The sequence below is a fragment of the Alligator mississippiensis genome, chromosome 8, assembly GCF_030867095.1.
Source record: "Alligator mississippiensis isolate rAllMis1 chromosome 8, rAllMis1, whole genome shotgun sequence".
NCBI classification, from domain to species: Eukaryota; Metazoa; Chordata; order Crocodylia; family Alligatoridae; genus Alligator; species Alligator mississippiensis.
In genome coordinates, this window is record NC_081831.1 from 26,711,022 (window position 1) to 26,728,118 (window position 17,097).

At 48.9% G+C, this 17,097-nt stretch overlaps 1 protein-coding gene across 3 annotated transcripts in view; it reads left to right on the forward strand.

Moving 5' to 3' along the window:
• Positions 1-16,211, forward strand: part of LOC102566019 (zinc finger protein 345) — a 49,000-nt gene extending 32,789 nt beyond the window's left edge. For 2 of the 3 annotated variants that reach the window (XM_059732495.1, XM_019483291.2), the window contains one exon: positions 1,020-16,211. In XM_059732495.1, coding sequence (XP_059588478.1) covers positions 1,020-2,722 — 1,703 coding nt within the window. In that variant the 3' untranslated portion in view covers positions 2,723-16,211. The remainder of the gene's footprint in view (positions 1-1,019) is intronic. The other variant, XM_059732496.1, reaches the window with a different exon arrangement.
• Positions 16,212-17,097: the final 886 nt, after the last annotated feature.

Below are 17,097 nucleotides of genomic sequence, written 5' to 3' on the forward strand. Positions count from 1 at the left end.
CTTTAATTTCATACGGCATTTCAGTTTAGAGTTTAATTAAATGCTTAAGTAATCTAACACGTCAGTTAATGGCTCCTGCAGGCTTATAAGGATAATTATGCCATGGTTTTCACCCCTTGGCCAATCAGTGGTGTGGGGCGGGACTGCCAGGGCCCCTCAGCCAATCAGCAGTGGGAGGTCCCACCGTGAAAAGACCAGGAAAATAGTGACCAGCGTTGCAGTCCAGATGCAAATTTTGGACTCTTCAGCCATGATGTAGGTAGATCCCTACTTGTTCGAGAGAGGGCACATAAAAGGGAACCAGTGCTACAACTGCTGACAGCCCACTGACTGCAGCCAACCTGGTTGCTGCTGCTGCTGCCTCTGCCAGCACTGCCTCCCAGGGCACATATGGCTATTAAGTCTCTCAGTCCCCCCCACACAGATGGGGCATGGGTTTGGGACGGAACCACTGGGAATCTGGGCCTGAAATTCACGAGAGAACACTTGCATAGTGCACTGACCCGCCCCTCCACCCACAGCATTGGGAACGCTTGGTATTGGACCTTTTCTAGGGTATCCAGCTGCCAAGGCCCAGCCCTGAACTGGGACACTTCCCAGCCAAGTGAAGTAAGAACCTAAGTGTTGCCACAGATTGGGTCAGATCAGTGATCCATCTTGCCTGGTCTCCTGTGTCACACGTGGTAGAGAGCAGATGCTGAAAGGGATAGTGAACTGGTTCTGAGCAGGGTTTTTCCCACTGTTTATCTCCCATTTGCAGTATCCAGCATTTAATGTCTAGGGAGTTCTGATTCAGAGGCATGCCCCTCACCCCTGTGCTCAATGGCTACTGATGCCCCTTTCCTCCAAGAATGTGTCTAGTCCCCCATTTGGACCCTGGCTGAATGGTCAGCTTCCACCACATCTGGGTGGCAACTAGTTCCACCCTTTAATTACATGCTGGGTGGAAATAATAGTGCTTGAAGTGCTTCCCTTTCCCAGCAGCACGGAGTAATTTCTGGGTTCCCTTCTCCATCCAGCAGGTACCATGATGGTGAGCAGAGCTGAGGTGCAACTTCCTGAGGCAGGGATTGCAAACCTGGAGGTGATCCCAGTCAGCAACCAACTCCCTATACAATGGGGACAGCAAGCAGCTGTGGAACAAAAGAGCCCTGCATGCAGGGAAGGCTTCAAGGGGCAGAGAGCCTCAAAGACCCACAAGGGCATCACTCACAGGACAGATGTGTTATATATATGTGGAGAATGTGGTGAGAGCTTCTGGGGCCAAGAAGAACTCAGGGTGCACAAACGGACCCACAGCAGGGAGGTGGTCCACCCCAGTGTTGAGCGCTTCCAATACAAGCACCTGAGATCACCCTCAGGAAAGTTACCCCACCTTTGTCACGACTGCGGGAAGAGCTTCAACAACCCGACCCACCTCCGCGTGCACCAACGCATCCATACTGGGGAGAAACCATACCAGTGTGGGGAGTGTGGAAAGAGCTTTCACCAGCTGTCCCATCTCCAAGTGCACCAGCGCATCCACACTGGGGAGAAGCCATATGGCTGCGGCCAGTGTGGGAAGAGCTTCCGGCACGTGTCTGCTCTCACTCAGCACCAGCTCATCCACAGTGGGGAGAAGCCCTATGGCTGCCCAGACTGTGGGAAGAGCTTCAATCACCCATCTCATCTCCGTGTCCACCAGCGCCTCCACACCGGGGAGAAGCCACATCACTGCGCTCACTGTGGGAAGAGCTTCAGCGACCCATCTTACTTCCGTGTTCACCTGCGCATCCACACAGGGGAGAAGCCATACCAATGTGTGGAGTGCACGATGAGCTTTGCCCGCCCAGACCTCCTCCGCATCCACCAGCGTGTGCATACAGGGGAGAAGCCGTATCAGTGCACCGAATGTGGGAAGAGCTTCCGGCAGAGTACCTCTCTCACCCAACACCAGAGAACCCACACTGGGGAGAAGCCATTTCACTGTGGGCACTGTGGGAAGAGCTTCAGCCACTCCTCTCATCTCCATGTCCATGAACGCCTTCACACTGGCGAGAAACCACACCATTGCGGGGACTGTGGGAAGAGCTTTAAAGACCAGTCCCACCTGCGTGTCCATCAGCGCATCCACACAGGGGAGAAGCCATACCACTGCCCGGAGTGTGGGAAGAGCTTCCGGCAGAGCTCTGCTCTCACCCAGCATCAGCGTATCCACAGTGGGGAGAAACCATTTCAATGCACACAGTGTGGAAAGAGCTTTGATTACCCATCCAAGCTCCAGCTCCACCAGCGCCTCCACACGGGGGAGAGGCCACACCCTTGTGCAGAGTGCGAGAAGAGTTTCCACAACCTGTCCGACCTCCGAGCCCATCAGCATGTGCACACGGGGGAGAAGCCACACCACTGTGGGGAGTGTGGGAAGGGCTTTACCCGCCTGTCCCACTTGCGAGCCCACCAGCACATCCACACGGGGGAGAAGCCATACGGCTGTGCTCAGTGTGGGAAGAGCTTCCGGCAGAGCACATCGCTCACCCAGCACCAGCGTCTGCACACCGGAGAGAAACCATTTCACTGCGAGGACTGTGGGAAGAGCTTTAAAGACCCATCCCACCTACACGTCCATCAGCGCATCCATACTGGGGAGAAGCCATTTCACTGCACGCAGTGTGGGAAAAGCTTCCGGCAGAGCTCTGTTCTCACCAAGCATCAGCGCACCCACAGGCTAGAACCTAACAACTGACATGGGATAGTGTCTCCAGCTACAGCTTGTTGTCCTCTCCAGCCTGTGACTTGAAGAGGAGAAGGGAGAGAGTCCAGCACCTGTTCTGAAATGTCCCCATACACTAGTCACTGGGCTTGCATGGCCCTGGGGATGGGAGCGTTCTGGAAATCTCCTAAACAGTCTGTACTGGGGGTTACAGGCTACAACTGGGAGAGAGGGGACAAGTGGGCTCAGGGCTGCACTGCAGGGGTCCTGGTTTTCCCTTGGTCAATTTGTTGCCCAGATTTAATGTTAAAATTTAGGCGGTGGCACTGAAGTGGTAAAAGTGGGCTTGGACAAGAACAGTCTGTTTTCTGAAGAGGTTATTTATTGAGTACAGCAAGTTACAATTAAGCTTAAAGCCAGGAAACAGCAGAAACTTTGCAGAAGTTTTATGTCGTCCCAAGGAGTGTGTCTCCCTGCAGCTGGCCAGGCATTTCTAAATGTTTCCAGGGTCTGCAGTCTTTCTTTTTTGATAGGTGGGGTGGGGGTCCACATTTTTCATTTTTGTTTCTTTTATGGGTGGTCTGTACCCCGTCTTTCTCTCGGTTGCCTTGACAACAGCATGTCTTCTGCTTTTTGCCTATCTCCAGATGGTTTTTCTGCCTTTTTATAGGTGTTTTTTCTGTGTTTTCTAGTTCTTGTTGCTTTTCTGCTTATATATGGTGCTGTTTACCAAGTGCCTACTGTTTACTTAAGCAGGTCAATTCTGTTGCAGTCCCTTGCTTACGTAAGTTACGCACAGATTACATTCAGTGCACATGCACGTTATTCTTAGCATTTTTTCTTATAGAATTGGTTACAGAGCCCAAAACAGTTTCATTTTGCCATGCCATCTGCCAACAAGTTGTCCATGTTGCAGGATCCGGGGGTACTCCTTCCAGCCCCACTGCTGCAGGTTTGGATGAGAGCGAACAAAACAAACTTAATCACTGCCACGTAGCTAATAGTATCTCTGACGTAGTTGTGAGCATAGTAGCACTAAATTACTTTTTTTCTGCCATAGCCTTTTGCTTTGTGGTTTTTACCCTGGTCTATTCGTTCTTCTTTGTGGAAGTATTTTGGGTGCCATTAAAGTGCAGGTTTGTCTTTTTCATCCAATTCACTTGACCATAAGGTGGGATCATAGGCACAGGGGAGAAGGCACTAGGACAGCTACGTTCAGGACAGAGCAAGAGAGGCAGGAAACTGCCCTACAGTAACTGTGTTTTTGGAAGAGAGTGAGCATTTCTCCAGCCAACACTCTTCCAGGAGAAAGCTAAGCTTCCTCAGACTTGTCTCTTCCGCTCTCCCAGAACAGAAAATATTCAACTTAATCTATCAGGAGTGGAGGTGATTACTATCTAGTATAGTCTAGACAATGGCTGAAACAAAGCACAGTCTGAATGCTATATGGAGAGGTCTCACAGGGCAGGATGGGAAAGGATGACAATCGGGTCCCAGAACAAGGGTAAACTGAGGTCCCTCCAGTGTTCACCAGGGTTGAAAGGTATGGTCCCAGCTGCTGAGTAGATGACACTGACCTTCCCAGCCAGATCAACATATGTGTGCATTTTACTTAAAGTAAAGACTATGGGAATTGATAACCCAGGGGCTGGGAGATTGGGCAGGATACACTTAGACCCCATGCCTCTTGGGCCCCACCACATGTCAGGCCGATAAGCCCCAGAGGGAGCCAGGATCCCTACTTCTGGGTGGAAACAAGCCCCTCATGGTAATCCTGCTCTCTGCGGGATGGCAAGTCTTCCCGACTCTTCACCTTTTGTCTCTGAGGAAAAAAAGAGTCCTCAAGCTGGGGAGAATGTGGCAGCTGTGTTTGTCTCTGTCCAGCAGAGTCATGCTGAGCAGTCTAATTTTCCCAGTGTGGAGGGAGTGGTCACTGGACAAGGTTGGCAGCAGTTGTTGTTGTTCTGGGTCAGAATCTGGCACCCTGGCGGGAGGTGTTTAATGGAGAAGGATTAATTTTCAGGTCACTGCTCGCAGGTGTGCGGGCCGGGAGTGGTCTGAGGCCTTCGGGGGCGCGCGGCAGGCTGTGGCCAGCAGCCCTGGCACGTGGGTCGGGGAATGCAGGCCGGCAGACTAGAATTAGGCACGGACGCGTAGCGGTTGATTAAAGATTATTTTACTTACACCGTAGATGGTCACAGTGCAGGCAGGAAAAACTTGCTCGCGTTGCAGTTACAGACAGACACGTGGAGTTTGCTAGGCTCCACAACACGAACTCGAACAAGACCCGCAGAAAACTCGAGCCTCTTGAAATAACTCGGACAGAGCTCTGGATATACACACACACACACACACACACACACACACACACGAAGCTTGCTAGGCTCCGTGGAACAAGCGCGCAGGGAAGGGGTTCGTTGAGGGATTGTGCTCGGCGACGGGGAGAGGCCAGAGGTTGATCACACCCCTGTAGCCTTAAGGCACACGCTGGGTCCGTTAGGCTCCGCAGCGCTTAGAGTTCTTCACGAGACGTGAAGTCTTCCTCCTCCATGAGATGGTTGTGGAGTCCTCCAATTTGGGCGGAAACCGCTCAAGCCTCTTATATGGCTAGCAAGCCAATCGCTAGCCGCCATGTGGGAATAATTTAGAACTGGCCAATAGTGGGACATATTTGCATGCGGGTGGCGGGAACTCCTTTGCACTGGGGTTTTCTCTTTGCAACTGAGAAATGCACCCTGCAAAGAAAGCTCCTCGTGGCGGGAAATAATTTAGCAGTGCCGAAGCACACGCACACAAAATCACACCCTTGGGTTGTGACAGCAGGCAGGGTTTTCTCCCCGTCAGTCCCTTCCAGGAAAGATTCGGATCACCTGCACTACAGGGTTTCTGCTGGTGCAGTGATGGTAGCAGCACCTGCTCATGTGGACACAACCTTTATGTTGACAAAGGGAGTATCTGCACCACTTCTCTGGATGATGGAGATTGAATTGAGCAAATGCCCCCAGAACTCTGTATACCAGGGCCTTTAATGGAGCCCCTGTGTCAGCTGACGGGTGGGAAGTTTCTCACCTTACCCAGTATAAAATCCTGATGTCCCCCAACACCTCCTTGAGCCACCTTAGCTTCTGTATTCCTCCCATAGCACGCCAGACCATAATCTCCTACTGCCCAGCACTCCACCGGCTGTGTTATAGCTCTTCTCTCTTGGCTGACCTGAACAGGGGGAAAAGCAGTCTGTCCTGGCCTGGATGGAGGTTTTATGAAATACAAGGGGTGGGTTGGGATAGAGAGGCTAATGGGGAGATTGGTAGGGGGCAGGGAGTAGAGAGTTAAGGGACTGCCAGAGGCATAGTGTTTGCAGTGATGGAGGTTTGTAGCGGTGTAACAGGGTTGCAGTGAGAGGGAGTAGAGCCTTATGGGTAATAATAGGGATATGAGGATTAGGCAAAACATTCCCCCCTTTCATGACATTTCTAAACTGGCCTCCCTTACTGCTTTACTTATCTGTGCCCTCCAGTACAGACTTTTCTTAACCACCTTTGTTCTTCAGGAAACATTTTCCCTGCGTCTCCTTGCTTGACCAGTGTGACAAGCATCCTGTTGTGGAGAATTCGTCTCGGTCTCAGTTATGGGCTCAATTTTGTCTGTACCCAGAGGAGAAGCTGAGCAGGATTCTGTCCTAGACCTTGGGGCACAGGACCCTGCAAAGAGGGAAGAACGCAGGGCCTGTTCTCATTTGGTGAAGGAAACTGGCACCTCTGTCCCCAGGAGGGGCTGCAACAGGAGGACATGGAGTCACCCTGACTGAGGAGTGGGCTGGGCTGAGGGGAGATACTGTTGGCCTAAAATTACCCCTCCTCTAATCACAGCTGTTTCTGCCCCATTCCTGGCCACACAGCCCCTCCAAATGTCCCACCCCACAACCTGGGGCAGAACCAGAGCATTCCCTGGTGGGTTCCCCAGCCCAAGGGCAGCCTTTCCATCCCCCTCAGGGGCTGAGCTGCCTGGGGAGAAAAACTCGAATCAGTGAGGCAGATGGAGCCCTCCCCACTCCTGGAGCAGCAGCTGTAGTAGGTGGTGAGTGCAGCTCCCTGGGGGCTGAGAGAAAGGAGCTTTTTCCCTTCACCCCACTGCCCCAGTGGTGACAGGACAAACAGCCCCAGCTCCCCTGTTGCACAAATTACCAATTAGCTCAAATGATGAGCAAGACATTATGAGGGGGATAAGGCAAAATGCTGTGTTTATTGATTATAATATTCAAAAGAGCACTTATGCATACACACACACACTCGCTCTCAAATACTCTGCAGACGTTATAGTTACCAAAGTTTGTTGCTCGAATACTATACGCTAAGTGGCCAGCCTGGCTAGTATGAGGTCAGGAACGGGGGATACAGATGCGTCTGTGTTCCAGTGAAGTTCGCAGAGCGTTACCCCACCTCCCGCTGCAGAGCCGACCTGAGCAGGGTGCGGGGCCCGGAGCAAATCAGCCCATGTGGGGCCCCGGCCCCACTCGTCGCGCAGGCCCTGGACCCAAAGAAGCTGCTGCTGGCGGTATCAGCGGCAAGGGGGCAGCGAGTGGCTGGATGCAGAGCTACTGCTCCGCCCAGTTCTGCGCCACCGCTGCTCTGCCCAGCTCCGTGGGGCCCCTCAAAGCACCGGGTCCGGGGCGGTCACCCTGATTCGCACCCCCCCAGGGATGGCTCTGTCTTGCTGCTAAGTCTCTCTCCTTTGTAGGGGTTATCAAGTTGGTGTTGGATGACTGGTCTGCCTTTTCGATTCTGTAGTTCCTTTGTCTGAAATCTCAGTACTTGTCCACCCTGACAAACAGTTAGGCCTATGCATTGTCTTTAGGTGTTGCTCTTCAATCACTGTTTTACAACATCCTTCTGTTATCACTGGTGTGGGCTGTGGCCAGAGTCTCTAGCTTTGAGATACTGTAGACCTTGTCTTCAGTCTTCTTTTCTGTTTACCTTTATTCTTTGCCTGGTACAGACCGGATTCTTCAGCCACTTGAACATGATTCACCATTTGGTAACTTGTTTGCTGACATATAGCTTACTCTGCTTTTACCATTCACTCTTCATTCATTCATCCATACATCCAAATATATATAAAGACACAATAACAAACTTAATTAGTTATAGCAACTTAAAATCACTATATTAAAACATAAAATATGACTGCTATACTTATGCTAAACATTATTTATACTAAAGCTTAATTAAAACTAAATATTAAAATAAATGCAAATTAGTTTAAAAACAAATAAACCAATGCTGGTGCAACACTCCCCACCCCCTGCCGTGGACTAAGGGGATCAAGTCCCCCCAGACCAGGGCTGTGCAGCCCCAGCTCCCAAGGGCTGAGGGGGGCGGGGGCAGGCTGGGGCAATTGCACCTCTGGAAGGGACCGTTGCTAGGGCTGGAAGGGTTCAGTTCCAGCCCCAGGGGAGCCTGTCTGGGGTATTATTTTCTCCTCTATGTATATTTTAAAGCTTTATTCCCCCACATGGCTGCCCTCATTTCAGGCTTAAGTTTATTCACACCTTGGGGATAATTTTCAACTCGTTGGCTTCCTCATGAATGAAATTGGTTCCTCTGGCCCAGGAGGCACTTGGCTAGTTACATTCATTTTAGGAAAGGGGAACATGGGCTGGGGGGCGGGGCACCAGGGGAAATGGCTCCCATGTGAACTAAACCAGGGCATCCTTGTGTGTATGTCACAGGCCTGAGGGTGCTGTCAGGACCAGAGCTTGAAAAGCCCACGTTTTTCCTCCCTGTGCCCCTCGCTTAGGACAGCTGAGGGAATCTTAGAGAAGTGGGGCAGAAAGGTATCTCCAGAGGTCCTGTCCACTCCAACCCCATGCCTGAGCGGGGATCAGTCCTGTCCAAACTATCCACTGCAGACCCATCACCTAAACTCTAAACTTCCAATACTGTGCCTCTTAGAAGCTCCCAGCCGTCCTGAGCACATCTTTATACAAAAGGAGAATTGGTAATCGGGGGAACTTTGTAGTGGCTATGGGGAGCCTGCATGGTGTGCGGATTACGTTGTCACAGGTACAAATGCTTTAACTCCTGGTCTGACGTACTTGTTAGGCCATGTTAAGGGCTGTGTTTGTAGACAAGAAACCTGGCCGAATCTGTCGTCGAACCAAGCCTGTGGTCATTCTTTAAGATTGGTGTTGGGATCTTCTGGTTGTGACTTTGTCAATACCACAGCTCTTGAGACTGACACTGACAGGACATCAATGACACCCAATGAGGAAAACAGCAGTGATGACACTAACACCCAATAGCACCAGTCATGAATTGAAAACTTTATTGAGATATGCTCTAGCAATGGCTTCTCCACATTGATGAAGGCAGTGCTTACGGAGACTTTGAAGAAAAACAGGTCTACTGGCCAGGTGTCATTGGTCCTTCAGGGCCTTTTGTTGCTGTTACAAGCAACCCCCACGTAACGCTGTTTCGCGTAGCGCTGTTTCACTATAACGCTCATTTTAAATTGATACCTGATTCCACTTAGCACTCAGCAAGTTTCATTATAACACTCGCGGTCACCATCTTGGGTCATCAAAAACTTTCAGTTTTGCTTAACGCTTGTTTCACTTAACACTTGGTTTTTCAGGAACCAATTAAGAGCACTAAGCAGGGGTTGCCTGTCCTGTATTCTTCTTTCAGAGTTGAGCTCATGATAGTCCTATGTTACACCAATTTATCATACAAATCATAGAATCATAGAAAATGAGGGTTGGAAAGGACCTCAGAAGGTCTTCTAGTCCAACCCTCTGGTCAAAGCAAGACCATCCCCAACTATATCACCCAACCAACTTAACCACAGAGCATATAGGTTTTCCCTATTTAGTTGTATTTTCATGCTGAACCAATTGCCACCTACTTGCATTTTAAGGACACATCAGGGTTATTTACAGCCTATGCTCACTATACAACAACCCTTATGCATGTGCTATCATGGCTTCTACTTGGATCAAGCTAAGCCAGGCCAGGCTAGCACGAGGCTTATGTTGCACATATGACCAGAGCCGACCCTAGGGGTGTGCAGGGCCCAGGGCATATAAACCTGTGCGGGGTCTGTGTGGGTGGGGGCAACAGATGGAGTGCAAAGCTGGCAGTGCATGGCAGCCGTGCAGAGTGGTGGCATCCTGAGCACAGGGCCTGGGGCAGTCACCCCAATTCGCACCCCCCCAAGGGACAGCTCTGCATATGGCATACAGTTCACTCTGCCTTTCAGCATCCACTCCCTGCTGCCGTGTGACACAGGAAACTGAGCAAAATAGACCCAGGGTCTGACCCAGTCCATGGCAGGCCTTATGTTCTTATCATAGGAGCTTGCAGGGCATGTCAAAGGAGCTAGAGGAGGCTTGCCAGATGCTGTCCATTTGTACCATTGCCCTTATGGAGATACCCTCTGGCCACACAGCTAGATATGGGGCAAGCAGCCAAGACTCCCCAGAGGGGCTGTCCTCACCCTTTGGCCATGGGGAATGGGCCAAACACAGCCAAGAAGAGTGCTGGCATCTTGTCTCAAACAGGCCTCTGCTGTGCCTAGAGTCCCCCATACCCAATGCCATCCCCCTAGAGCAAGTGGCCAGCCAAGTTTACTTCTCCACAGAGCCAGCAGATGTGGGGCATCAATGACCCTGGATCACAGGGAGATACCAGATCCCAGGGGCACTGAGTTGTCCGAGGTGACTTGATGGGTCTGGCAGAGCGAGGACTGGAGCCCTCCTACCCAGAGTCTTAGTTCAGTGCCTTCACACTGCCTCAGGCCTGGGGAAGGGTGTTGGGGAGGGGACAGGGCTCTGTAGCGCCCTCTGTGTGCCCTGATGTTGTTTGCAGGTTCCCCGTGTGAGATCTTTGGGTACCTGGACAGAAGTAGCTGCCTTCTTCCCCATTCAAGATGGTGTCACCAGCTTGGCAAGGATAAGCCTCAGTGCCAGACATGGGACACAGACCACAGGGGCACTTCCAGCATGGCCTGGCTAAAATAACCCAGTTGGGGGAGAGGGAGAGATGTCCCTAGGGTGCAGGGACAGAGATAACCTAGGAACCAGTGATAGGAGCTGAATTCAGCCTAAAGGGAGAAGCAACTTCCCCAAGCCCAGCTTACAGACCCATGGAGATGGGCAGGACACACAGTGTAATAAGGTAACAAAATCTGCCTATAAAGCAGAATTAAATTTAAAAACAGTAGAAAATAAAAAAAAAGCTTAAAGCATTATATAAAAAAAAGAAACATGATCTTAACGCAGTTTGAAAGTGCAGCAACCTTACTCCCTTACACATAATTAAAGAAAAAAAGAAGCCTGAAGTCAGCCAAAACATACATAGGCAATACACAATAAGAGGCAGAACTAACAGAATAAGCTAAAAAAAATTAAGGTACGTGTCTAAAGTCTTTAAACCCAATTAATAGAAAAAGGTTTGCAAATCCAGGCAGCATCAAGCTGATGACTCTTTTTAGACCTGTAGAAATAGTTAAAAATGAAAATGAACTTCTATCCCAGCACTAAAATGGTCTCACATGCATATGTGCTTAAAGTAGCATTGGGATGACATTGTAGCCATGATGGTCCAGGAAATGTCCAGAGGCAAGGCCTTTTGGTGATATGTTTTACTGGACCAATGGTATAATTGGGAGAGCTGCTGAACAAGGTTTTTGAGCATCAGGTGGCCTTCATCAGTCTGAAGGGGAAGCAGAGGCATGCTGAGCTAAATATCAGATGGTGGTGTTATACGTTACACTTGGTACACGCTAACTCCATAGAATGCTATGTGGTATTAATGTTAGAACTGCTCTGAGCAGTTATGTGTTAATACCATCTCTTGACTTGCACAGCTCTGACTTGCCGCTAGAAGCCTGGTGAGCAAGCATATGGCTAGGAGCCAGGATGCCTGGGTTCTATCCCTGCTCTGAGGGGTGGGAGGGGGCTGGCCTAGAGACTTGAGGGCAATCACTGTGTGTTGGTGTAATGGAGTTGTTACCAGATTTGCTCATCACTTTGGGGTATGCTCATTTATTAGGGATATGTTTTTAGAGTCTTTGTAATTCTATCAATGTGCTGCTTGTGTTACTTGTGTTTCTATATGGAGCTGTATATCTCCCTTCTGCAATTCCTCACCCGCAATGGAGCTATCTTGCAGGACTGTTTCAATGGGGCTGGGTTCCTCCAGCCACCAAATCAGTCACACACACACACTCTCTCCCTCTCTGTGACACGCCTGACCTGGCTGGGCTCATCAACATGTACAGGCTGACACCCTCATATGCCAAGAATCAGTTCATTAAGGTAACAATAAAATACAGTCAGACACAAGCACACAGGTGAACAGAATACCTCTGAATCCGGCTGGGTGTCCAACTGACACGCTTATGGCCAGCATTTAGTTCATTAGGGCATGTCTGAGCCAAAGTGGGTCAATCAGCCTATACAAGCTGAGTCCCTTATGTGTTTCAAACTCAGCACATCCCAACCTTTTGCCCTAACTGTCCTAATAGTGGTAGCCTCTTGATGAGCAGACCCCACAGTATGTTTGGGCTTCACAGGGATCTTTGGCTTAGGTAAGAGAAGTGTTGCTGCAGAGCAAGTGGGGAAGGGGAAATAAGGAAAAATATACCCAGTTACCAGTAGTTTGACTATAAAAGTTATTTATTTCTAAGTATATAAAATGTATAATGGTACTAGTAATAATACACATGCAAGGGAAAACAAACAAAAACAATTACAATATTACCCTGGTTTCATTGAGTATTTGGGGAAACCTAGCTCAAGCTTAACTAATAAAATTCAGGTTCAGAAAGCTATGCCTAAAGAGAAAAAGAAAGAGAGAGAAAGAGAGAGAGTGAGAGCTGGGATCTCACCGTTTCAAGGCATTCGGGTGATTTGTTGACAAGCAAAGTTCTCAGCACGATCCTTGAAAGGGAGATGGTCTGTTTCTCCCAGCTTCTCAAGAACAATAGTGGATGGTGTCAGAGATATTTCTCTCTCAGGAAGCACATTGTTTGCTGCTTTACAACTGTCTTATACCCTTAGTCTAGCCTCTTCAAAGCATTCTTTTAATTGTGTAAATCAAGAGGGTCCCAAGCCATAATTGACAGGAAAATTCCTGTTATATAAACAGTTTAAATTTAAATGAATTACCTTTTTCAGTGACAAGGGGTTATCTGGTTTGGAACATCTCAAGAAACTGATTAACAACCAGGAAAAACATTAAGTTTTAAGGAGTAACCAGACACCTAGGAGCCAGCTTGAAATTATTATGAATATACTGGAAGGGATCTTTTCAGATGGCCTAGCTATGCTTGCACTGTGAAGTCAGCATTAGTGTTTTGTATTTTACCTGTTGGGAATAAGCCTTAGCTTAGCATGACTTTCAGATTTTACTTAAAGGGATTGATTACTTGTACTGTTCATAAACTTTGTGAGGAGGACTTCTACCAGTCATCCCAGGAAAAGTATGACAGCATTTGTGGTCAGGGCTCCAACAGGCTGGACACTGTGATGAACCCTTAACCATTGTTCAATGTTGCCCATGCCCCCTCTGATTCAGTTTCTTGCCTCAGCATTCCCTAAACCGGCAACCGAGTTTTAGTCAATCAAGTTTAAATAGGCCTCCCATTGTGGGACCGGGGAGTGTACGGCCCGAGATGCCTATTAAACTTTTCTTCTGCTTAGTTCTGGTTAGATGAGGCGGGGATAGAAAAAGTTTTTTGTAAGTCCAGGAAGCTGGGTGCTAGGCCTCCCTCAGGAAGACAGAGCTGACAGGTAACAGAGTGTGAACAATTATGAAATATCTATTCATCTTTGTGATGGAGTTTGCTTATTTTGTGGGCGATGTAAGATTTTGGAGACTCTGGGGTGGCCACATTTCCCCCACATCCTAACTGCTCTCCCCTAACCAGTCGGGGGCACTGTATCTTCCCTTCCAAGACACACCTGTTCCCATCCTGGCATAGGGGAGGGTAGGATGGGGCTGGCCAGCTCTGAGCAAGTGCAAACCATCTGCTTGGAGGAATAGAAGCGGGGCATGAACTAGGTATGAAGCAGTGGAAACGAGCAGTTCTAAGCCATCCCTGGAGGTATTCAAGAGGTTCAAGAAAAACACCTTTTCTTTCTTGCTGGTGAAGCCACATCTGGAGTACTGTATTCAGTTTTGCGCCCCTCACTACAGAAAGGATGTGGACAAATTGGAGAGAGTCCAGTGGAGGGCAACAAAATGGTTAGGGGGCTGGGGCACATGACATATGAGGAGAGGCAGAGGGAACTGGGCTTATTTGGTTTGGAGAAGAGACGATTGAGTGGGGATTTAATAGCAGCCTTCAATTACCTGAAGGGAGGTTTGAAAGAGGATGGAGCTGGACTGTTCTTAGTGGTGGCAGAACAAGGAGCAATGGTCTCAAGTTGCAGCAAGGGAAGTTTAGGTTAGATATTAGGAAAAAGTTCCTCACTGGTATGGTAATAAAATAAAACACTGGAACAGGATACCCAGTCAGGTGGTGGAATCTCCATCGCCACAGGTTTTTAAGACCCGGCTAGACAAAGCTTTGGCTGGAAAGATCCAGTTGAGGATGATCCTGCAGTGAGCAGGGGGTTGGACTAGATGACCTGAGGTCCCTTCCCACCCTAATTTTCTATGATTCTATGATCATGGGCCAATGGCTTGAAGTTGCAACAAAGCAGACTTAGCTTGGATATGAAAAATAGTTTTCATTGGTAGAGCAATGGAATTTCATTGGTAGACTGTGGAATAGACACCTAAGGAACGTGTGGACTCTCCATCACTGGAGCTGCTAAAAAAAAAGGTTGGACAGTCACTGGTCTGGGATGACCCAAGTGTAGGGATAGCTTCTACTATGGGGATTTCCCAGGCTTTTTGGCTTTGCTAGTTGTCCCCACCCCCCATTTCTGCTACATGTCACGGTGTCTTTAAGTCTCCCTCACAGACATTGGGTGTTGGTTGCTGTCAAGTCTGGGGATGGTAACTGGGCTGTGCCAATGCTCCTGCTGGGACCAAAGCAGGAGATTCCTGTTTAGAGGGTTTTGTCCCTATGCTCAGGGTCAGCCCAGTGCCATATTTGAGGTCAGGAAGGAATTTTAGCCCACGGACAGATTAGTATGGACTAGGGGTGGTTTTTGCCTTCCTGTGTAGCTGGAGTCATGGCCTCTACCTGGGATCTCTTAAGCATATATTGACAATGGCCATGTCTACACAAGACACTGACTGCGCAGTAGCCTGTGACTACTGTGCAGTAGCGCTGGGTGGCAGAAAGCATGATGTGATGCTACTATGCAGTAGTCTTGAGCTACTGCGCAGTCAGCATCACGAAAAAGATGTTCAGTGACACTACTGCACAGTAATTCAGGTTACTGCACAAGTGCTAAATGACTGTGCAGTCAGTGTCTCATGTAGACGTGACCAACATTTCAAAGAAGTAGGACACTGGGTGCCATGATTCCCTTGCTTTACCTGTGGCAGATTAGACTGTTAGGTCTGCGTTGTGTCAGGGTTGATGGTAGTCTTATGTAGAGTTTAGATTATGGATTGCACAGAATGATTTGGATAGGGCTCATCCTGCCTCAGGCAGGGGGTTGGACTAGATGACTTCTGGAGGTCCCTTCCAGCCCCACTGCTCTCGGATTTTCTATGATTTGTTTTCCCATGAACAAGAATACAGTCACATGCATATATTACTTCTTACAGTGACATCTCAGGAGAAGAGAAATGTTATAAAGCTGTGTCAAAGTAAATTAAGAAATTAATATAAATTTTCAGTTGTTATTTGGTGTTTTGAAACACCAGCAAGTGCTTTTTGACTGCACGTGGTTTCTCAGGTATAAAAAAGGGTTCTGTGTTTGCAGTTTAGTGACTAGATACTATTAGGAAACTCATTTATTTTTCTTCTTAGTCCTTAAGCTAAACTGCTTTTTTTCTCCAAGTTCATGAACATGATTTTGCATTTCAAAGGAGTCATGAATTGAGACAGTTCTTAGCTCATGGGAAAAGCCTTTCTTTTTACATTCTTTTTCTTAGTTAAATAAGCTGTAAGCACAGCTTCTCCTGGAATCTCTTGAACATATAGTAACAACCTTTTATAGAAACAGGATGTTGGCTGCCATGGTTCCCCTGCTTTCCCTGTGGCAGATTTAGGAGTGATGTCTATGTTGTGTTACGGTTGATGATAGTCTTATGTAGAGCATAGCTTATGGATTGGATGGGATAGTTTGGATAGAACTGATCCTGCCTTAGGCTGGGGGTTGGACTTGATGTAACTTCTGGAGGTCCCTTCCAGGCCTAGTTTTCTATGTCTCTATGACAAAATTTATTTTTCCATATAATCCTAAATTTATCTCACAGCCTGATATGGATCTGCATCTATGATTTATTTAATATGTGTTAAAATGCATACATTTTGTATGTCATGTCTTTTTCATGTATTGTAACAACCATGAATTATGCGAATAAAATCACAGACATGTATTTTTAACAAGAATTAATACTAATGTTGATGCCATGTCATTTTCATACTTCCTTAAGATACAGCATATAGTGCATAATTAGATTATGTTCCTTTTCTGAAAGAAGGGCCTTTAAAGATATAAATTCCTGGTTAATAGATTTGAAACTTACTGGCCACATGGAAAAGGCAGTGGGAGCAGCCTGAGCTGGGTCACAGCCCCACTCCCACACAGCTCATCAGAGACCCAGATAACGGAGGCTCTTGAGCCTCAGACTTCCCCAGTGGGGTTTAGGGAATTTACCCAGGCTGGGTCAGAGCCTAGGTCCATCTTGCCCAGTCTCCTGTGTCATGCAGTGGCCGAGAGCAGATGCTGAAAGGGAAAGTGAACTGGGTCTAACAAGGCCGTGCCCCTCACTCCCATAAATTCCCCAAATCCCACTAGGGAAGCCTGAGGCTCAAGTGCCTCTGCTGTCCAGGCCCCTGATGAGCTGTGCAGGAGGGGGGTTGGGACACAGCTCAGCCTGCCCCCACCAGCCTGCAGCAAGAAGCCACCTGCACCCAAGTCCCCTCAGCTGGCGCTGCCAGAGCGGGCCACAACCACAGCCAGGGTTGAGTCCTGCCAGCTCTGGACAGACCAGGCAGTGGCTCCTCTCAGCCCACAACCTGCACCTGCTCCAGGGTCTCCCCCTTCCCCACATCTGAGTCTGCTACAAGGGCAGGGGCAAGAAGGCAGCTCCTGGGGCATGAGGGGAAATGGCTCCAAAGGCAGTGGGGGGAGGTCCCTGACCGTGTGCCATGGACACTGGGACCACAGACCCACGCCCTTCCTCTCAGGCCCCTGCGCGGCCCCCAGGGCACTCGGGACAGCGCTGCTCCCCTGCTGCTGCTGCAGCTGTTTCTGGGGGCAGCGCCCACGGGCCGGG